This window comes from Apostichopus japonicus, chromosome 21 (assembly GCF_037975245.1).
Source record: "Apostichopus japonicus isolate 1M-3 chromosome 21, ASM3797524v1, whole genome shotgun sequence".
Lineage (NCBI taxonomy): Eukaryota > Metazoa > Echinodermata > Holothuroidea > Aspidochirotida > Stichopodidae > Apostichopus > Apostichopus japonicus.
The window spans coordinates 1,232,407-1,255,588 of record NC_092581.1 but is presented as its reverse complement, the minus strand read 5'-3'; the positions used below and the strand labels follow the sequence as shown (position 1 = coordinate 1,255,588).

The 23,182-nt window shown below is 36.8% G+C and overlaps 2 protein-coding genes across 5 annotated transcripts in view; one reads left to right on the top strand and one right to left on the bottom strand.

Moving 5' to 3' along the window:
• The window catches only part of LOC139962842 (uncharacterized), a 46,429-nt gene extending 36,488 nt beyond the window's left edge, over nt 1–9,941 (top strand). For both annotated transcript variants that reach the window (XM_071963206.1, XM_071963207.1), the window contains exons 13-20: nt 3,968–4,039; nt 4,374–4,445; nt 5,970–6,041; nt 6,240–6,311; nt 6,857–6,928; nt 7,232–8,070; nt 8,768–9,087; nt 9,801–9,941. In XM_071963206.1, the coding sequence (XP_071819307.1) occupies nt 3,968–4,039; nt 4,374–4,445; nt 5,970–6,041; nt 6,240–6,311; nt 6,857–6,928; nt 7,232–8,070; nt 8,768–9,087; nt 9,801–9,848 (1,567 nt within the window). In that variant the 3' untranslated portion in view covers nt 9,849–9,941. The remainder of the gene's footprint in view (nt 1–3,967; nt 4,040–4,373; nt 4,446–5,969; nt 6,042–6,239; nt 6,312–6,856; nt 6,929–7,231; nt 8,071–8,767; nt 9,088–9,800) is intronic.
• Nucleotides 9,942–12,579: 2,638 nt separating this feature from the next.
• On the bottom strand, nt 12,580–17,845 carry LOC139962844 (meiosis-specific protein MEI4-like). 3 transcript variants are annotated; one of them, XM_071963213.1, is made up of 4 exons: nt 17,619–17,741; nt 15,019–15,349; nt 13,734–14,155; nt 12,580–13,328 (listed from the first exon to the last, which is right to left on the bottom strand). In XM_071963213.1, the coding sequence occupies exons 2-4, from the start codon at nt 15,302–15,304 to the stop codon at nt 12,960–12,962; spliced, it is 1,077 nt and encodes a 358-aa protein (XP_071819314.1). In that variant the 5' UTR covers nt 15,305–15,349; nt 17,619–17,741; the 3' UTR covers nt 12,580–12,959. The 3 variants fall into 3 exon arrangements, with proteins under 3 accessions (XP_071819314.1, XP_071819315.1, XP_071819313.1); XM_071963214.1 differs by lacking the exon at nt 17,619–17,741 and adding an exon at nt 17,225–17,352; XM_071963212.1 differs by having other exon boundaries at nt 12,581–13,328; nt 17,707–17,845.
• Nucleotides 17,846–23,182: the final 5,337 nt, after the last annotated feature.

Here is a 23,182-nt window from a genome sequence, read left to right as displayed (position 1 = left end):
TATTAACGAAAAGCTTCGGGTAATTTTGAACGGGCATATCTTCGTTGCAACGAATGGATGCAGACACTTTGGTTACCTGGAAGTGAAGGTTTCTATCGTGATGACGTAACATTTCCGACCAATCATGAGCGCCTATTTACACGCAATTGCAAACCTGTTTGGGAAAAAAAAATTCGCGCCCCGGCCCCGCCCCCATCCGCTTGAAATAAGCAAGAAGCAAGCCATGCGATATTTCTAGCTTTCAAATATCTACCCGAATCATGTTGCAACCACAAATAATTCATGGCATGTTACAACATACCTAACCGATTTTAAAAAAAAAACAAAAAAAAAACAAAGATATATGTTAAAGGAACCAAAGGAAGAAAGAAATAGATACTAAAATTTGCACTTATTTGATATAGATGTCTACGTTTCCGAAGACTATTACCTTAAGCCATCGTGAAATTCGAGCCAAAATTTCGACTGAGAAATTTAAAAAAAATATAAACAGAAAAGGTTTTGGTCCATCTATAGTATAATCATCGCATGGCAGGCTGCTCAAGCTATTTTGTTCAGCAGAAAATCCTCACATTAAGATGGGGAATTATAATTCAAACCAAACACTTAGTCAATATTAAAATTATCAATAAATATGTTTTCCTGGAGTAATAAGACATTAACGAATCAGGTATATTGTCCCGAAATGTCAAGCAAAATCCTTTCTGTAAGTAACGATCTGGAAAGTAAACAACCATGAATTGTTAATCCGTAGCGTGATATATATATATATATATATATGTATATATATGTATATACATGTATATATATATATATATATATATATATATATATATATATATATATATATATATATATATATATATATATATATATATATATATATATATATATATATATATAATATGATATGCTTCCCCTCGACTTGTTTACCGACTCTAAAAGGTTAACTATCTAACATATCCCTGTAAGGTGCTATATCAATATAGACATAAAAATACTGTACACAAATGGAATAAATTCAGACCATGTTTAAAATAAAATCAAATAAAAAAACGCTATGTCTTTTACTTTTCCTTAGAACTGTTTCCTTAGAGTGGTTTTAATTTCAGTGAGGTCATCTGTTTACATATCTTGACATTGTTTTGTTCAAGACATCAATCTTTATTTAATAAAATTCGTCAATATTTGTTGAATACAATCAAATTGAAATGAATGGACACTTCTTAATTGTGTTTATTTATTGTTTCTGTACACACAAAGACGTGTGTAAGAATTCACGTTCAAGCTCACAATATGGATGAAATACTCTGAGGAAATATAACTTGTTGTAATTGAGCTCAAATATTTGTTTTCCTATCTCAACCTCTTGTAAAGAGAATCCAATATAGAACGGTACGAGTAACTCAATCTAGATGAACTGACCTAAAAATTTATGAACCGACTTAAACGAATTCATGCTTTATTCCTGTCGAGAACAGTATAGCCTACACTAGGAAAATATAATGCATTGAAAAAGGATATAGGCTATGGCCTAGCTATTGGTATAACGTCATTCAATGCGTTACTGTTCTATACACAAGAAAACGAAGACTTCAAAAAGGTCCCAGGGTTCGACGTTGTTCTTGATGGTACTTCATTAAGTCCACTAAATGGTGGTATACACTATACTGCAGCAGTTTGGGTATTTTAAAACGTTCTCCTTTTCGGTTACCTTAAAAGTGTTGAAACACGTTTTATCATTTCTAAAGTGTCATGTTTGCCACAAAAAAATATTCGGATAGTATAATCTTCATTTAATAATAACTTATCGCAAGTTATACTTATATAAGGCAACGATCCGCTGCGGGGAACGACATTCTGTAAAATTCTCTTTGAGTTAACATTTTGTTTTCTAGAGTTGCTCTACTTTCAAAGTTCTTAATCTGCATGCTTATATAGTTAATATCTGTGTTGCGAAGCAGCATGGAATCCCTTTTTAACATTTAAACATTGCACGGCTCCTTAGCTTTTAAACACCCTTTCACTTTTGAAGATAAAGTTACCAGCGACTGTGAATGATCAAATCGACCGATGGAAACTGTCTAAGGAATTCTCTTCGTTTGGAATTTCTAGGTTTCAATCAAGTTATCGACTTTCACTTTACTGATACTCCTAGAACAGCCAAATTTGTTCTTCCAGAGAACTGCTAATTAAAGCTGAAAGGGTTTATTATCGTGCCTTATATTTTAAGAACTAAATTAGAAAATTAACCAGAAAGAAGATATTCATGACTTTACTGACACAATGGGACGAGTCTTACATTGATCGAAGAAAGAGTTAATAGGAAATAAATTAGTCGATTGAATTTAGCACGTTTTTGTTAAACATGAAGTGATGTACGGATAAGTTCATTAAGTTTTCCCTTTTTCTCCCTCAAATAGCAAATCACGACAAAGTAGATGACCTAATTTCGGAACAAAATGTGCAAGAATGTGAAAAATTACTTCTGTACATGTCTGTCATTTCTTATGATTGTTTCAAGCAACTTTTATCCCTATAATTATAATTATTAAATGATCTGCCTTTAGGGGTTAACAATTATCAACGCAGATTTTTTTCTACCTAAGGTACTATTGTTTAGAGCTACGTCAAGCCAGTGTACCAGAATACATAATAAAATAAATATAAATAAATAAAAATAAAAAATAAATACATACACATAAGTCGGCTTTCAGTACCTGACTCTATCGAGTTCATTCCTGTTGTACTAGAAGCGTAAGGTACTTTGGCATTATGTATGTATGTATGTATTGTATGTATGTATTTTAGATCCTCCTGCAAGCAGGAACTCGCGAAGAAGCCTCATTGGCTTATCAAAGCCGCAAGCTGACCGAAGTCAGTCTCTTAGATTCATATTTGACGTCCATGATTATGAATTGTCAATTATCAACAACTCTGTAACTGGACGACATACATTAATCTTGGAGTGACTCGAACCGGGGACCTTTTGATTGGAAGGCACCGGCGTTAACCACTGAGCTAACACTCCTCTCCGTTAAAATTATGTTCATTCATACTTAGTAAAGATTCCTAAATCCTATTGGTCCATTCAGGTCAGCTGACCGTGGTTAATCCTGTGAGTAACGCACGGTAAAATTACGGGGCATCACTTTAATAAATCTTTGGTTATATGTAACCAAAAATGTTTTGTTTTATGATTTTCCCCCCACACAAATGGTAGTGTATGAATGAACGGGGTTAATGAACGGTCTAGCGTGCGTTACTCACATGATTAATGCACTCCGGGTGTTAATGCTATCGCTGGATGCACGAGGGCTCCGCCCTCGTGCATCGCTTGCATTATCCCCCGATCGTGCATTAATCCTGTGAGTAACGCACGCTAGACCGTTCATTAACCCCTTATTAAAACTGTCATGACTCTGTGTCAGCAATACACCAGTTTGATTCTCTGATCACAGCCGCGCCCAGTAGGATAATATTTCAAATAATGGGTCACCGCTCCCACATGATTACGTCACCATCAATACGTCACCATGAATGACATTCACGAATAAATCTTATTGCAATGGCTGAAGAAATACATACAAAGGGTTCTTGGACGACAATGTACTGGAATGTTAAGGGTCCGAAACGATTGATTTCACCTTACAGTCAGGAAACTGTTGATTCAAAAAATGTTGCATGTTATAAAGGGAAAACGGTATAGCAGTTCAGCCGTTTCAGGGCGCCTTCAAGGAGCAAACCGTTTACTGTTCTACATAACAGTATGTAGATCAGTATCGTATGATGAATCACGCAAGAAGGGAGAAAACTATTCATCTTTGTTGTGCTTTTACAACAAACGAGAGTCTTGTAAAATGCCCTCGGTGAATTAGCGAAGTTTGATCAAAGACTATTAATATTTTAATAGTTTAGGCGAGACTTGTGTAATTGAATGTTTGGCATTTCTCTCTCTTTGTCACAGGAGATTGCACGGTAACAAAATTCATGAAGTGAAGCAAGGAATGTTTGAAGACTTGGCAAACCTCACGATTTTGTAAGCATAATTATTCTCTCTCGAGACCGTTTTACAGTCTATTATAATGCAGTTATGTATAAATCTGCAAACTAATACGTTGTATATCATAATAACAGTTGGCGAAAGAAGTTGCACTGTATCATTCGGAAACATTTGACACTGTTTATATTTTACAAGAAACTTTCTTCTAAAGCAAGCAATATCTTTTCAATAACTACAATTAGGCCTATGTATATTGTATGGCCATCAATAAAATGTATACATTGCTTGTCGTACATGAATATTCGACAACCTTAACCGAATATAATGTTAAATTAAAATATTTGTCGTTTTTCTCTCTATAAATGTATAGACTTCTCGACCAGAATTTGATTCACACCATTGAGCCGGGATCCTTCTCCAAGCTCTTTAAGTTACAACATATGTAAGTTTCATTTGATATTGTATTTATATTTCTCGTGTATCCACACTGCTACTATATACTTATAAGGGTGCGAATATTTAATGCAAAACTATAGGTACAAGAGAGGTATGACAATTAAAGGCACTAATTTGTCACGCACTTTTCTACGTGCAACTTCCAATACTAGTATTATAACAAAGCCTATACTGTTTAAAATAACAGAGAATGACCTTTCACCCGAATTGCTCCCAAGTATGGTATGTTGGAACATGTAGAGAAACAACAGACGCGTCTTATGAAAAACACTAACAAATAACAGTATTTCCAGAACGGGATACTTGTCTCTCTAATTTTTACTCTTTGATATCTGGGAATAATTTGGATGGTAGGAAATTCTATACATAGCCTATACTTTGGAAACTGGCACGATATCATTTGGAGACGATACTGATGGATTTTCATGTTTATAATTCACGAGTCATCCTCAAAGGTTTAATACCCATAAATGAGACATTTGTCTGTCATATTTAACACTCTTCGATGTCTACACTCTGAAAACGTTGTGAAAATATTTTGTACAAGTCTGGATACGTATTTGCATCCAACCATATTTGGGTATTTTTGGCCAAAAAAATAAAAATAAAGTATAATACAGACAATTTTGACGAATTTATTACGATTTGGCAATTAGTTGAGCCAATTAGGCTTCATTGTAAAGCAATATCCGCAAGGATTTGCATTTTCGTGGCCAACAGAATGTATTTTCTTCTCATGTATCCCTCTCAAACAAGCAAATTTAAATTTGCAATCGAGGCTGTGGGTGATTGCGTCTATAATATTCAGGAGGTGTTATTGTTTATGTGGATATACTCCTTAAATTTATACCTTAATGTGATAGAAAGATGTTGCATTCTATAGTATATAGTGCCTCAGTCCATTCAACAGACTATAGTATATAGTGCCTCAGTCCATTCAACAGACTATAGTATATAGTGCCTCAGTCCATTCAACAGACTATAGTATATAGTGCCTCAGTCCATTCAACAGATTATAGTATATAGTGCCTCAGTCCATTCAACAGACTATAGTATATGTGCCTCAGTCCATTCAACAGACTATAGTATATGTGCCTCAGTCCATTCAACAGACTATAGATATAGTGCCTCAGTCCATTCAACATACTATAGTATATAGTGCCTCTGTCCATTCAACAGACTATAGTATATAGTGCCTCTGTCCATTCAACAGACTATAGTATATAGTGCCTCTGTCCATTCAACAGACTATAGTATATAGTCCCTCAGTCCATTCAGTAGACTATTCTCTCTCATCAATGATCGTGCATGATTCAACCGAAAATGTTTAAAGAGCTCATATAAAAATGATTCAGTCCAAAACAGATAAAAGATAAGAAAAGAGAGAAAAATGCCTTTGAGAAATGTGCACTTAGTCATCATAATATTAGCAAAATAAGCCTATTTGTCAACTAATTTTCACACAGTTAGTTTCTGTTGGTGATTTTCTTACTGAATTTCTTTCTCACAGAACGATGTCAAACAACATGTTGACTCATCTTACAGTTGGGATGTTTGATGGACTCTCTCAGGTATCCAGTCTGTAAGTTATTATTTACAACTGTTTCTTCAACTTTTTGATTGCGTTTGGTTACTATGATTGATCGAAATTAACAAGCAACGAATAATGCTGTGCAGTTTGATGTAAAATTCAATAGTTCCAACTGAATATGTTGTCATGTTAGTTGTGTACAAACGATATATCCATATTAGAATAACGTTTTAACCTTTTCTCTTAAAGGAGTTTATACGCAAACAAAATTACCGAAATGGAGAACGGAACATTTGAACCCCTCATCAAAGTGTCATCCTTGTAAGTATGGATATGGTACTAGAAAAGCTTTCATTTTGCTTTACATTACTTTTTGTTTAATTTTCCTTAAAAGGTAGAGTATACATTTGTTAAGAACGAGTCTTCTTCATGTAAACGGCTGATGTACTTAAACTAATATACAAACGTAATGGACTGATACATATTTAAGAGAGTCACTGTAAAGTATAACATTGTCTGCAATAAATGAGACGCGATGTTCCCATGGAATACTTACCATCATATTATTAATATTAAATTGTTTTATATTTGCATAATTTGAAGTAAATCCGATATACTTTTAAGACTCAAGGTCCAACGTTGTGTAAGTCTCAATTTATATCATTAACAGATCAATTTAATTATTGCATTATGTAAAGAAAAAATGAATGGAAGAAGAATTAAAACCGGCCCTTAGTGTACTTTCTTAAGGCTTCCATAAATATTTGGAAGTGCTCAAACATCAAGATATGATAAAGCATAAATTTGTCTGTACAGGTCATTTGCACCCATTTACACACCCTTTTCTATCATTCTCTCTGTTTTAGAAATTTAAAAGACAATTTATTTCGAGTCGTCCCGAGAGGAATCTTTGACGTCATGCCAATGCTTGGTCATATGTAAGTAAAGTTTATTGATAAATTTTACTTCTTTAACAATGTATGTCCTTTTCTATATATAATTATTGTTTGGGATAAAATTTTGTACGAATTTTGGTTACAGTCAATTCATGACAGTGTCTTTTCAATTACTTCTTGCCGTACATTATAGAGACACAATGTTCGTTTCAACTAGAAGAAAATTCATTGGAACTGTATTCAAGTGCCCATTTTGCTGTTAGTAATATTTTGATGATATCTAGCGTTGTATGAGCCACTCTATACGTTAACTTATTTGTTTCGCTTCCTGTTTTTATCTTTCAGCTACTTTGATCATTTCTTCCTCTGCGGTTTTGCACCTCATGTCAAAGACTGCGACCCGAAAAGTGACGGTTTGTCCACCTCAGAGGATCTGCTGGGCAGCATCGTCCTCCGCGTAGCTGTATGGCTGGTCTCTATATTGGCATCCTTTGGAAACTTGATCGTGCTTTTCGCTCGTTGCGTCAGTAAAGAAGATAATAAAGTCCATTCTTTCTTCATCATCAATCTGGCCATCTCTGATTTCTTGATGGGCGCCTATCTCTTCATCGTCGCTGTTCATGATGTGATGTATAGAGGCGTCTATATCTTGCACGACGTTGACTGGAGGTCGAGTTGGGTCTGTCAACTTTGCGGAGCATTCAGTCTGTTGTCTAGCGAAATGTCCGTATTCACACTGACCATTATAACAGCTGACCGCTACTTCTGTATAGTACATCCTTTCCGCTTCCGAAGTAGAAATCTCATACCAGCCGCCATCCTCATGGGTTGTCTTTGGATTATCGGTATAACCCTCTCAATTCTACCTTTGCTGCACAGATCTTATTTTGGCGACTTCTTTTACGGTGCCAACGGTGTTTGCCTACCGCTGCAATTTGATCGACCATTCGATGACGGCTGGTTGTTCTCATTGTTTGTGTTTGTGGTGGCCAACCTTTTGTCCTTCACGTTTATTGTTTGGGCGTACATACGTATGTTTTTTACAATCCGAAGGTCCAACCTTGCCGCACGCTCTACCAAGGTCAGCCAAGACTACGCCCTTCTGAAACGGTTCACAGTCATCGTGGCGACGGACTTTCTTTGCTGGATGCCAATAATCATCGTCAAGTTCGTAACCTACGGTGGTAAGTTTTCTGGTATACTGTACAAAACGCAAGGCACTAGCTTTTGTGTTTTTATGAGTCGCTCACCAAAGCATTATAATGTTGGTTTATGTGTTATCGGTTTAACAGATGTGTTGACGAATCGCTAATCTGACATTATCATTATTAAGTTAGGACCCTGGCCGACGAAGTAGTGCAATAACACACAAACACACATATATATACACACATTTAGGCTATATACACACATATATTTATGTATATATATGAAGGGCGTAGGAACCGGGGGGCTGGGGGGGCGCCAGCCCCCCAGTGAAAAATGTGGAGGGGCGGAAGTATCATTCCGCCCCCCCCCCCGGTTCGCAAGTCAGAAAACCTCTTTTTCATTTCCAAATGAGAAAAAAAATCTCATTTGGAGCATCAAATCGCATCTAAGGCCAGGTGAAAATACAAAATTAAGTTTACAAAATGGAGTGGGTGTTGAAGTGTGCTATATTGCACCAAATTGCATCTGAGGCCACCTGGAAATGCAAAACACCCCCTCCCCTTAGACCCCTCCCCCAGGCTGGCCATCAGTCTTCAGCCCCCCACTCAAAAGTACCTTCCTACGCCACTGATATATATATAAGTATAACACAGATATACGGGTTACACATTGATGCGATATGAAATATATTGCGAGTCACAGCTCAGTATATACATCTCTTGTTCGTTTCAGGTGTAGCGATACCTCCCGCTGCTCATGCCTGGTTCGCCATCTTCATCCTGCCAGTGAATAGCGCCCTCAATCCAATTCTCTACACCATGACTACCCGCCAATTCAAGCGCATGATTTTCCATCCTTCTCGTACCTTCATGGGCAAACAAAAGTCGACAGCTGGTCACGAAATGTCCCAGTCAATGTCGCGAACCCGTGACAGAGAAATTGGTCATACGGCAACGTCTCGGTTGTCGGTGATATCACACTCGAACACGATGAAAAACGGAACTCCGACGACACCTCGTAATGGCCACATGGAGAACTTATCTCATGAAGATGTAAGTATTATACCAGATAGAGCTGTATTTTGTTTTGAAAATGATCAATATTGTCATAGCTTTTTCTGTCTTTCCCATGACATTTCAGGTTATTTGCATAGGATTGGAAATTATTATCAAAACTTATGCACTCGATAATTTACAGCAAGAACATTGCTATGTGTTCTGTAGGTTATATAACACGGAACATAATCATAGCCAATAACTGGTGACTTGTTTGTAAGTATGGCAACTTCCTTAAGTGGCTAACCTTAACTGTCACTTTGAGCTGCTATTCCTATGGGGATTTCTCTTCTGGTATTACCAATTAAAACTTTGATGTTCGAAGTACAAATTTAAATATCCTTATATATAGGTGTTGTATCATATTTGTATATTCAGTTTGAAAGCGATGATCAACGACATTAAAAATCCATGTGGTGAGGTTTTCTCAATGTTGGAATGGAATGTTGTTAACGAACCTAACATGTATTACGCGGAAACGTAAAGAAATTTATCAACTTACTTTTTTATTTGGAAAACAAAATTGATTAGTGAAATTGATGAACTCAGTGGAAGGGGTTTATCAATTGACCATCAAAAACGATAAAAGTTATGCTTCGGTCGATTTGCGAAGTTAGGACTGTTTAGAGGTATTGATTTAAGTACGCTATTGTATCTGTTTACTACAAAAATAGCATAAAGCTTTCTTTGGTTCTTTATTTTCCACACAGAACACTAATAATGAAGACAGAGACCAAAACATGGACAGTCCAGAATAAAATGGAAAATTCATCACCTGCCAAGCTCACTTTGTGCACTACGAATTTAGAGTATTCTTTGTCCTGAATTATTCCTAAATAATGAAGAGTTTTATATAAATAAAGACAAAAACAAGAGGAAACAAAATCACGTATTTGGATAGATTTATTACACAAGGCGCATTGCTGATTAACAAGTAGTTCTAAGTATTATATCAATTGCGACGCAACTGGCCCGAGCGAACATTCGTTGAAGTCAAGGATATGTTTGCTCAAGGATAAGTTAACGGACAGACGAGAATCATTCTTCGAATGTAACACTATAGTGTAAAATCTAGTTTTCCGATCGAACCACTGAATTTCCAATTTTATCTCTCTTTAAAAAAAAAAAAGTATTCAGCTCCTTTCCTGCTCTTTAAAATATTCTATATTTACAGAAACGTATCAAATAATGTTAAAAGAACACGCGTCGCTTTTTGTTCCTTTCAGTTTTAAAATAATTGAAGATAATTTCACAGGTATTTTTATTACAGCTGTATTAAAACTTACATCAGCTGTTTAATACATGGTCTTCGTCTGCTTAATCATAACTTGAAAAAATGTGCGTCGAGCAATTCTTGTTCAAATCTAGAAAATATCCAACATTACGCTTTTTGAAGAGCGCTAAATACCTCTGTAGTATTATGAGGAAGCTCTTACTGATCGAAATAGTGTCCAGATAGTATTCAAAGCAGAGACCTTACTTGAAATAACCAAAAGAAAAATATAATAAAAAATGTGTAAACGGAATTCTTACATTCGTAATAGAAGCTCAGTATGTAAAGGTAATGATGTCCTGCAGATAAAGGAGTTATACTTGTCCTTATGTTCATCTCAGTTCATTGTAAGGGATGGCTGAGAGGACCTGGCGCGTAGTCAAGGGTGGGGGCGAAGGAGGAGACCGCCCCCCCCCCCCTTGAGCAATTTTTCCAATGATATCGCTAGTAATTTCAAAATAGAAAATGCTTAGATGCAAATTACAAGGCATGGGAAGTGCCATTTCCAGCGATTTGGGAGGCATTTTCGGCCAAAATTTTCTTGTACGCTTCGTGCCAACTGGTGGCACTACGCTTAGATAGTTTGCCTAAAAGCTTCGCCCCTCCCTTCGCAAATTCCTCGCTACGCGCCTGTATAGGACACAGCAGTCACTACTTAAAAATGAATCGAAAAGGATTGGTTTTCAGATACCCCGAAAAAAGAGGGGGGAAAAGAAGGGTTTTCTGGTAATAAGTGGTCAAGAACTAATTGAAACAGATGACTTACTTGCCTGAAGAAAACATTTCTGTGTATACCGGTATCTAACAACGTCCTAATATATCTATATATTACAACTAGTTTTCTTCACATATCTTTATACGTAAATCATTTTTATAACTACTATCTATAAATTTAAAATTAATTAAATAATAAACTTCCGATAAAAGGAGAGTGACTCAATTAATTTAAAACATATAACACTAGGTGAAACATGTACAGTCATGCTAGCTTTGTCAGCTCTGTATTTATTTTTGTATCAGTTTATCAGACAATGTTATTATGTCCAACTGTAAGATACATTATAAGAACGAACAAAGTAATGTCTTAATATGTTATGTAATATGCAAAATCTGTTGGTTATTCGTATGTGTGGTTAGAGTAGCTTGATTTACTATTTTCCCCACCTACTAGAAAAGCTTTAATATCTTTACCCATCGTCTGTATATCTGTTTTATTATTAATTGTAAATAAGCTCAAAATAAAAAAAAAGGAGGGGGGGGGGGTAATTCATATAAAATGTTCCATTACTTTTTATGTTTGAATATCACTGTAATATGATATTCATAATAACGGCAGTAACGTAAACTAACTCGAACATTTTCCCTGTGTTGACAGGTTCAGTGAAGGCCAATAGCGCCTATAATGAGAAATTATTGTTATAAATTTTCATTCTATATAATGTAAGTTATATATAATACAAGAGTGTTACAATTTTGTGTGCCATTCGGTGAAACTTTAAAAATAATTTAAGAATTATAGAAACACATATCGACTGAAAGAAATGATCTCTATTTAAGCTTGCTTCTGACAGCGAAAACCAGTGAGTGTAGTATGAGCGTGCAAAATATCACTGTATAGATAATAACAATGTTATATTACATATTCTTCACCACCCTTGCCGCAGGTAAATTGTTTTGGCATTTGAACGTGAGTGTGTGTTTGGTACTGCCCAATTAGTTTTGGGCACTTGAAGTCCCCTTTTCGATCTTCAATGCTTTTATTTGGATTCTGAAAATAGCAATTTCCTAGAATTATCATGTAAAACAAACCTTTAGAATTTCTTTTAACAATATCATGTACGCCTTTAGGCTTAATAATATGATAAACTCTTTCCGAAGGTTTTGTAATTCATGAATGATGTAAGCTTTCAGTTCTTCAAAGACTGCAATGTCCTGGTTGATGTAACGTAAGGTCCAAGGTATAAATGATGGGGCATGTAAAGTAACAATGTAATTTCAAATTATTTATATAACAAATTTAAGAATGTGATCTTTATAAATGTAACAAATAACTGAATATGTCAAAGTTATATCTTCTTCCATAGACAAGGAGCCTCTTACTGTAAATAACTGAAATAAACGTTATAAATGTATTGGATTCGGCTCGAATGTTTCTGTTAAAGATTCAATATATTTGTTTAAAAAAAACATCTGCCCCCCTCCCTCCCCCACCCCCAGTGGTGGAAAAGCAACAAGAAATTGCCTATGATATAATGTAACGTAATCAGAAATGTGTTCACCTGAACACATTACTTAACAGAATTTGTCACCTGAGGAAGGCATGCCTCTAACGTATAACCCCTGTTGGGAAGAAAGAAGCAAACAATTATCTAGTCCCTTTATAATCCTTCCATATGTCGTTTCCAACATTTCCTCAACTCACGATTTCAGTACTTTTCTAGAAAAACAAATGCTAAATGTGAACTTTATATTTGAATCCATGAAAAGCGTATAGGGAAAATGAATGAATTTTGTTACGAAATATATAAAAATTATAAAATTATAATGAACAAGGAATAGCCTCTGCTTTCATCGTTCTCCTTAGTCAGTCCTGCTGCTACATTGACAAGCTGTTGAATTCGATGATACCTAAAAGCTTCCATACATATTGTGTGAATAGAGGAAGGACATCGTTCAAATGAAGCGTCGCGTTCTCTAGGTTTTCTTGAACCCTTTTCATGATCACGTGATCTAGGGTATCGTCTTTCATGCCTTCAAAAGTCAAAATACTTTCTAAAACTTGCAACAAGAAGATAGCGTTTTCGGAAACCCATGGGTTTGGGATTGTCTGTTGCACGACTGAAGACCTCAACTCTTCTGACACGTGTAGTAGTTCTTCTGTTAACAATTCCAATGTGGATGCCCTCAGATGTGGCGACTTTCCTAAAGTTGCAATAAATTCCACAGCAGAACCTGACAGTGTTCTCTGAAAGTACAGATGGATACAAATATGATTATCATCAACTCATTGCATGAAGAAGTTATACGGTATAAGTTTACTAACCACAGTTAGAAGTAAATTTTTAATTAATACAAATTCGACATGCAAATTATGCAAATTATGAGTTACAGTAAAGGGTACTTTCCGACAAAGAAAACTCTAAAGAGAACATGAATGATAACTAATGTAATATCTATGTGTGCTGTATTCTACTTTGGTGGGGACAACACATTCTGTGCACTTTGTGTTTATAGACAATTATAACGCCAAACATTGATGTAAATTGGCACCAGTTACCAAATTTGAAACTACCCAACTGTGTCATTTCCTAACGGATAGTCCTACCTGTATCAGTTACATTTTAAAATGAAAGCATAGTCTAACTATTACCCTCCGTAGTCTCTTGGAGATTAAATTCTTCGTAACATGCTTGATAAAATGTCTGCATTCATCTGCTACTTCCTCTCTGTGGTTGTCTAACACCGATGAACTCAGAAGACCGACAATCGCTGTTGAAGATCTCGTCACAATAGGCAGATTGTCAAATTCCAAGAACTGTTTGTAATGAGTAACAATAATCTGCACGGAATGTTTAATGACCTCTATAGCATTCGTTGAAAAGAATTTACCATCACTGTCAGGCGATACGATAGATTCTATTTTTGTAAGGCTGGTCAAAAACTTGGTATTGGATAGGATTACATCTCTATGCTGGATTTGTTGGGAATGGAATTCTGATGAGTTCGGGGGTGTCAGTACTGTATGAAATTCGTCTTCGTCCATTCCTTCAAAGCTTAGCGCAAAGGTATCATCTTTAAAATCAACACAGATGAGAAATTATATATGAATAAATATTAAAAAGTAACAGAATACAACATTTCATCTAAGATTGTAAACACAATAGTTCATTAATTATTCAAGGATTACGAAAATAGTATTTTCAAATCAAACAAATATTCCGTTGCCAGACATCCATACCTTCAGATTCTTCTATATCCCTTATCGCTAGATGCCTAGATAAACTGTTTGATAGGGATTTAGTCTTGCCAAATAAATCCTTTCATTCCTCCGGAAAATGGATCGCACCCGTGTTCGGTGATATCGTCATAAAATCATGACAGATGTCCTCCAAAAATAGCTTTCATAATCTTGATAATAATTTGTCCTTGATATGTAATACAATTAGAACGATGCCTTGATAGTCAATGTACTCTGAATTCAGGCTTCATCAAGTTACACTGTTTTTTCCTCAGAATAATATTTTCTTCTGTGGATAAGTGATTTATATAGTAGTACTACAAATACATTTAAACACACATCAGTTTCTGTAAAGGCTTTTGAGAGCAGCCCAAAAAATATCTGCTGTAATTTAAGCAGTAATACAGGGTATACGTTATGTATGGATATCGTGCCAAGTCTTTGACTGGTGATTTTTAACCGACATCCAATGTGTTAAAGTTCTTAATGTACACTGCCAGAATATTACCAATACATTTTCTCTACTGACAAATGGCAATGCCAGTTTGGCAGTTAGCCCGAAAATCGCTTGAATTTCGAGGTCTGTAGATCTGATGGACAGAAAAAGTAATGTTATGTACAAATGATAAAAAAATCCAACCAGCTCAATTATAGCTAAGATTTTGGGCTAATCTGATAGACCAGATAATAAATATACCTTTAGTTCCATGATTTCCGACTGCGTTTTCTTTCGGTTTGAGTTCTGCCAGTAGAAGTTCTTGTTTCGTATGCAGAAGCTCCTCTTCGAGTTTCTTCGCTCTTTCTTTCCAGGATTCTTCTCCTTTCTTGAGCTGAATAGAAAGCTTAGCTGCAAATTCTCTGCTGGACAAGTCAGGGGGTTTCGTCCTAATGATAACTGTCGCCAGAGCAACCTTTAGTTTTTGTAAATAGTCCCTCTCAGATACGCTCAGATTGCTGGTTTTACTGATGCCTTTATTATCCATACTGGAAAATGCAACTCGTGATTAATGAGGTGTCTGACATACGCTCTGCAAGGAAAAAAAGAAGTTACTGATCATATAAAAACATTGAAAAATAATAAATCGCCAGGTGTGGACCAACTCAATAAAGAATGATTGTTTCACTTTTTAATATCGTTCTCACTTCGTGTACAGTTCCTACTAGTTGGACTATTGGACTTATCAAGCCTATTTATAAGGGAAATGGCGCCCTCAGATTAAGACAACTATCAGGGAGTTTACCTTAAGTTGCCTTGGAAAATGATTTACCCCTATTTTGAATAACAGTATCACAAATTTGGTAGACGACACAGGCCTAATTAGTGATGAGCAGGTTGATTTTAGAAGTAACCACTCTACAACGGATAATAGTTTTGTCCTACATTGTATAATTAATTTTTATTTAAGTAAGAAAAAACGTGTTTATTGTGCTTTTATAGACTACCAAATTTGGTTGATATGTCCAGCTTGTGGAACAAATTATTGGCGCATAATATACATGGTAAGGTCCTTAATGTTATCCACTCATTATATCAGAAGCTAATTCTTTTCTTTTTTTTAAAGGATGGTGAGAAATCTGATCCCTTGAAATATAGGTGTAAGACAGTGAAAACAATCTTGACACCAAATTTTGTTTACAATTTATCTCGATGATTTTGATAAGCAGACCATTGTTTTAAAGAGTTATGTGATTTATCCATATCAATTAGTGAGGTATAGAGTGATGAAATGTTGATTTTTTTCTTGAATTATTCACTTCGCTACACTGGACGATATCAGAAGTTCTCATTGTTTTTTCATGAACCATTATGGGAGCTATGTTCCCTAAATAAGATGGCAGATGAAATCCATTATATTTTTGAATATCCTTAGTTTAATCAAGAAATAAATCATTATGTTAAACCTTATTTCAGGAAATGACCCACCTCTTTGAAACTGAAATAACTTTTCCAGAGCAGTAATATTAGAGTGCTAAATAACCTTAGTACATTTTTGTAGACATATTTTAATTCCTTTTTAATGTGCAAAGTATCACAAAGGAGCTCCTTTGTTCTTTCGATATTGACTTCTTTACCTGTTTATATTTTCTCTTTGATCAGGATGCTGTCTTAACTAAGTTGTTATTCAATATTTATTGTTACTTTTCTGTAAGTCTGTTGTACCTCAAACGAGGATAAATAGAGAAAAAATGAACTCAAACTCTAGATTGCTAGATGATTTTGCCCCAGAAAATGGGTACCCGTTTTGTTCGTTTTTGATTCGGGTGCCCGAATGTTCGGTCGGGTACCCGGATCAGGCCTACATGTTAACCAGGAAACTGAAACACTGCTGTATTTCTTTTGACTGTAATGATGAATCAAACACTCATAATCAATATTTGACAAAAGGACTTTAAACTTGGTGATATAATGTGCTTCAGTCACACAATTAATGCAGCTAATAATGCCGAAAGAATATGATGATTTAGTGTGCCCATTTTTGTATATGTACTTACGGCCAAACACACTGACTACACTACTATATTAGAGCACTTGCACACACTATTGGGATTTCCTTGTCGAAAATTAACGGTATAAATTTCAGTTCCATGGATTGAAACACTTTTGCGGCTAGGAAATACCTAATTTGATATCCATACGCAATTTTAAGTCTCAGGACGAAATATTTCAACACTTATTGAGGCAACGAACTTGTGACTAATATTTTCATCATTCAGACCCACTCTTTCTTAGTGCTTACATATTGTCAGAAGTTTGTTCTAAATCATTCCTCTACTAGGGTAAAACTTTCTGTTGAAAATCAGAAAACTATGTTGATTTCCTTGGAATTCCAATGGGCAATGGACATTTTTGGTTCGCTATACATGATATGAGAGCCTATGCAGCTCTATAACGTTAGGCCTACCCATTAGCTTTAGCAATACGGTATGCTACGTTTGGATATGCCTAGCCTGTGTTGTCGTTTAGTATACGCTGGACAGGCCTCATCTCAGTGATGTTGCTGTAGCCTATTTACCGTAACTTGGTAGCCACCTTACTAGGATTAAGGTAGGTCTTCACTTAAGTTGATATTTAAATTCACATGAACGCGTACATCTAGACTGTAACTTAGTGTAGGCCCTATGCAACGGCCTATGGTAATCCTAAAAAAAAACTACCGCCTAACGTTAACTTAAGTTAACTCAACGTCACGTTAGGATTAGCTTAAGGTTAGGCCTAGATCGGGTCTAACCGGAGATGCGGTTCGTAGAGTAACATGCTTCCCGAATAAGATAATATGCTAGTAGCGGGAAACTCACGATATATTCAGTATCATTAGAGTGAAGTACCATTTCGTCTGTGCTAAGCAACATCCCCCCCCCCCCCCCCCGTAAATAATCAACTTACCTTACAAGTTACAACTTCGTCGTTTGATGTGTGAAGTGTAGGTTTTAAAACTCTACCTGACCAGTTGTCAATATGTGTTCAATTGCCAAAGGTACGTATTCTACAGGCTATAATGTCAACCTATACTAGTGTATATAGCATTGTGGTTTCAATGCCAAAACCTTACGAAAGGTGTGTTGTCTTGGAAATAAATGCAAAATCTTGCAAGAAACGACAATCAACGGATGTTAAAACGAATGAACAGTGATGATGTGGGAACATAAAGCTTGCGTGTCAATTATATTAGCTTCTTTCAAAGGAAAGCAATAAAACAACGGTTCATTTCATCAATGAATGCATGCAGGTGATATATAAGCAGTATACAAATATTCGCTACGTTTGGAATATGGTTTTGGTTGTCATATAGATATAATTAGATATAATAATGTTTATGTAGTTAAGCATCTTGTCGTTGCCATCTTCTCCTTTTTCCACTTTTTAATCGATAGTTTTGGAGGGTCAGGGATGGGGTAGGTAATGGATTGTTAATATCAGGGAAGTCATAACACGCTAAGTGGGTCATATTTTAATTTTCATATCAGTGATGTGCAAGATATGCATAAATACAACAAGCAAAACTCTTGAGCTAATCTCAAGTAGAAGCATTAGAACTATTAAATTAATTAACTTTCAAGACCATTCAGAAACCACACCCTGAACATCAATAAATTGCAGTGGCGTAGGAAGGTACTTTTGAGTGGGGGGCTGAAGACTGATGGCCGGCCTGGGGGAGGGGTCTAAGGGGAGGGGGTTCCCCTCCCCTTTGGATTTTTTTTGCATTTCCAGGTGGCCTCAGATGCAATTTGGTGCAATATAGCACACTTCAACACCCACTCCATTTTGTAAATAATTTTGCATTTTCACCTGGCCTTAGATGCAATTTGGTGCTCCAAATGAGATTTTTTTCTCATTTGGAAATTAAAAAAGGGGTTTTCTGACTTGCGGAGCGGGGGGGGGGGGGGCGGAATGATACTTCCGCCCCCATATTTTTCACTGGGGGGGGGGCTGGCGCCCCCAGCCCCCCCGGTTCCTACGCCCTTGATAAAATGTCCAATTGATGTTTCAGTTTGGTTGCATTCTCCAGGCATAGTAAGCCCGTAGAACCGAGTGGGCTTGTGATAATTCGCACTACTTTATAACATAGTCAGTTAAATAGAAAGGGAAGAAGGTAAAGGCCCAATTGGGGAAATCAACGACACGGTTAAACATTAGGGCAGATATCATCATCCCTGGCGCACGGATCAAAGAAATAGTCTTACTGGTAGGAGTGTTTGCTCAGTGGTTAACGCCGGTGCCTTCCAATCATAAGGTCCCCGGTTCGAGTCACTTAAAGATTAATGTATGTCGTCCAGTTAAAGAGTTGTTGACAACTGATAATTAATAATCATGGACGATAAATATGAATGTAAGAGACTGACTTCGGTCAGCTTGCGGCTTTGATAAGCCAATGAGGCTTATTCGCAAGTTCCTGCTTGCAGTAGGATCTCAAATTCATACATTCATACATACTGGTAGTTTCCACCGGGCGGCATTGTATAAGTTTGAATTCAATCTGTATTACAAAGAAATAAAGAAGAATAATCAAGATAATCATTTAAGAAGAGCGCCACCACTTTGTAAACTTTCCAATTCATTTATTTGTTTTATCGCCAATTGTGTACAAAGGGAAAGGAAGTCTCCTAAAAAGTCATAAAAGACTTAACAACTTTCCGCGTCGTAACATATCCTTGTGCTTTAACGAAAAGCCTAGATAAACAAAGAACACATACACAACCTAGCCAAGCTGAAATCAACAAAACTGAATGATCTGACCTCCCCAGGGCTTGCAAACCAAAGAATACTGACACACATAGCATGCAAATACATACACGCACGACCCACATCCCGGAAATGTAATATAAACACCCGACCCTTCCCGTAAATACAGCCGGTTAGACACAGTTGTAGAGAATACTCTGATGATTCAGTACACTGTAAGGCCCGCAAACATAAACTCTAAAGATATGATCGAAGTTATTATAATAAATTAGATGTTAACATTATATAAGAATAACCGGTGACTTCGTTGGTGGAATCAACCAGCAACTCTCACAAACGTGATCACTTGGTAATCAACTGTAAATAAATGCTAAATAATGACAAGCTGGTTTCTGGTGAATACAATGGTTAGCTATGTATCATATTTTTCTAGGAATCACAACTGGGCGCTCCCTTGGGACGCCGCAATACACCGAAACAATCCCTGCCACTTACCCAACCCATATAAACGCTATATACATCCCTATACCGTTACACTGACTGTAGCTTACCGCAAAACTAAGTCACATGTGTAGTGTAAAACACTATCATTGCAAGCTATCTGCATGTAATAAACAACGATAGGGCTTCAGCATCTTTAGAGAGGGCGCTAGTTTTGAATGTTAAGAAAGACGTAAAGAAAGAATTACGGTAATCATGATCGTAAGAGCTTTGGAGCCATGAAAATAAGTGAAGGTGTCTAGTGATTGAGAAGAGTTTGGGGGAGGGGGGGGGGGTGCGGGGGTTGGAACTGTGCCGAAGATAATATTCAAACCTGCCATCAAAGAATTGTGTACATTGAATTGCCAAACTTGACCAATATTTCACATTCTTTGCAAATCAATAAATCAAAACCTTAATACGATCATCTAGACGTATGCTAACTTCGAAGATATGTAAAGAAAATATTGAAAAACAGGTTCACAAAGAAACATAATCCACAAGTTATATGAGAATTTTGAAAGACGTCCCCTCATCGCCTCCCTTCTCCCTAAAACAAAATCCTTAAGCAAACAATTGCTTTGTTAGAAGACGTTCGAAGGTAGTTTTACTCAGAGTCCTAATATATACTACTCTGATTTTAATTCTTGCTTAGCGCCCTCGACCTTGCACCTTTCCATTCACGTTTTATGGAAAAACAGTAGATTTTGGGAAAGACGTCAAGCGTTTTGGTGGCGCTTTGTAAAAAGGTGACTTTAAAGGTATGATGTATTGGCCTCAAAAATGCTAGATATTTAAATATGGTCACCTTTGGTCAAAATTCTTAAACAGTCTTTTTATTACGACATTCAGGAAATTTTCCTCACTGGAACATTCAGTCATCTTTGTGTGTTTCTTCTAAATGTCTGAGAATAATTTGGAGAGTAAAGACCTCCAGAAAAGTACTATTTGAAAAAACTTGCTATAATTTGGAGCCTATACAAACTACCTTCAAAGTCTTGACAGTTCTAGCCAGGGAGAAATAAACTGCGAGTGCTAGTAGCGATTCCATAACTATTCAATGCTAAATTCATGACGAAGTCCGCTCCTCAGTGGTATGCAGGACTAAATGTTAACTTAATCACTTCTTCTATAAGTTGTGATAAGTCAACCAAAAATGTTCATTTAACTGCATGTAAACCACATCTCACATTTTGCTAACATTTATCAAGATTTGTCCATGACAAATTTTGTAATGCATCGTACATATATCATTTGAAGGTACACACGTGTTACGTTTTCAATGAGGTTTATGTTGCATCTGAGGACTAAACTAATAGTGGTCGGTGCAATAGACCAGGTGCGTATCCAGGGGGGGGGCGTTGGGGGCGCGCGCCCCCCGGGTAAGGAAAAGAGGAGAGAAAAAAAGAGAAGAAAAAAGGGAAAGGAGGGGGGAAAAAGAAAAGGAGGAGAGGAAGGAAGGGAAAAGAAAAAAAGAGGGAAAAAGGAGAAAGGAGGGAGTAGAAGATAGCCAAGACCTCGGGAAGAGAAAGAGGAACAGTCATAGTTAAAGCGCTGATCCCTATTATATACACAGGTAGCCAGTGACAGATCAAGGATTACGGAAGGGGTGTGCGCCTCACCCTACCCCTTACATCGACAACTCCATTTTTGACGTTTCCATTTTTCCTCTCTCACTAATGTATCTATATAAATACTATATATGGTCTATCATAACGCGTGTGTGTGTATGGACGCCTTAAACAATTGTAGAATTGTGCTATATGGAACCAACTGTGGCTGGTCTTGAACTCGACCGAGTCGTCGGGGAACATTTCGGGAAGGGGGCGACCGCTCCCCCCCCCCCGAGCAAATTTTCTTTATGACATCGCTAGTAATTTCAAAATAGACAATGCTTAGATGCAACTTACAAGGCCTGGGAAGTGTCATTTCCAGCGATCTGGGAGGCATTTTCGGCCAAAATTTTTCTTGCACGCTTCGCGCCAACTCATGGTGGCGCTTCGCTTAGATAGTTTGCCTACAGGCAATTACTCGCTACACGCCTGTTCGAATTTGTAAAGCAAAGAGCAGATATAACATCATATCAGTGAGCATTGAAATGCATTTTCCACGATGAACAGCCTCAAAAACTGTCTATGTGTGTAGTCAAAGGCGTAGGAGCCCAATTGGATTTGGGGGCTGTAATGACTTGCCCGAAAAAAAAAGCCAAAATTTTTCGCGCGCAAAGCTCAACGTATCGATGCCAATATCATATAAGCAAACATCGGTCATTATATTGCATGGCATCGTGTACCGCACGGTACGTGAAAGTTGCACAGTATACCGCCAAATGCTAATGTAAACAACGAAATATCTTATGTGGATGGAGAAAAAGCATACAGATCCATTTATGTCAAAACTCTCTTTTACAGTAGTAATGTCGGCCAAGCTTAGAACTTTATTTTAATTACCACGGAGATAATTTTTAAGCTATTCATTGCTATTTATTTTTCTTTCAGTAGGTGTCCGAAAAAAATTTGGTTGCGGGGGGGGGGGGGGCTGCAGCCCCCGCCTCCTACGGGACCTACGCCTATGTGTGTAGTGTTCGGTTTCGATATACCTGATATCGGAAATATTTGCTATTTTTCTGTTCCTTCAACCAAGTTTTACAATAGCCATTATAAGAGGTTTTAATATTTCTACACCAATAAATTAACTCCGTCTGAATTTTCGAAAATTTCCTGACCAACATTATTCATCATACTTTCCTCTACTCGTGCAATTTTTACCAGTCTGTTAGAGGTTGCAGGAGGTTTCTCTTTGAATTTTGTGCAACATTATGGGTGTGTTTTGAAGTGATTTTATTCACGAGAAATGTGAATTTTCAAATTCTCAACAAATAATGGGCTTAAAACCTTGAAAAGTGGGGCTTTCGGATATTGTGGGCCGTGACGTAGAATCACCTACAAAAGCAATGATCCATAGGACATGCAATGAGGTCGAACATGATGTGTGACTGGTGACAATCTTCAAAAAGGTTATGGATGGAAAAAAAACTTTTGGGAAATACTTGGTTCTCAGGCAAAAGTGTACATCTGGTTGGTCATTTTCAAGCCCGAGAAGTGCCATTTCCGGTGATCTGGGGGGTATCAAAACCAAAAATTTTCTTGTACGCTCCGCGCCAACCGATGGTGGCGCTCCGCTTAGATAGTAATTCGCG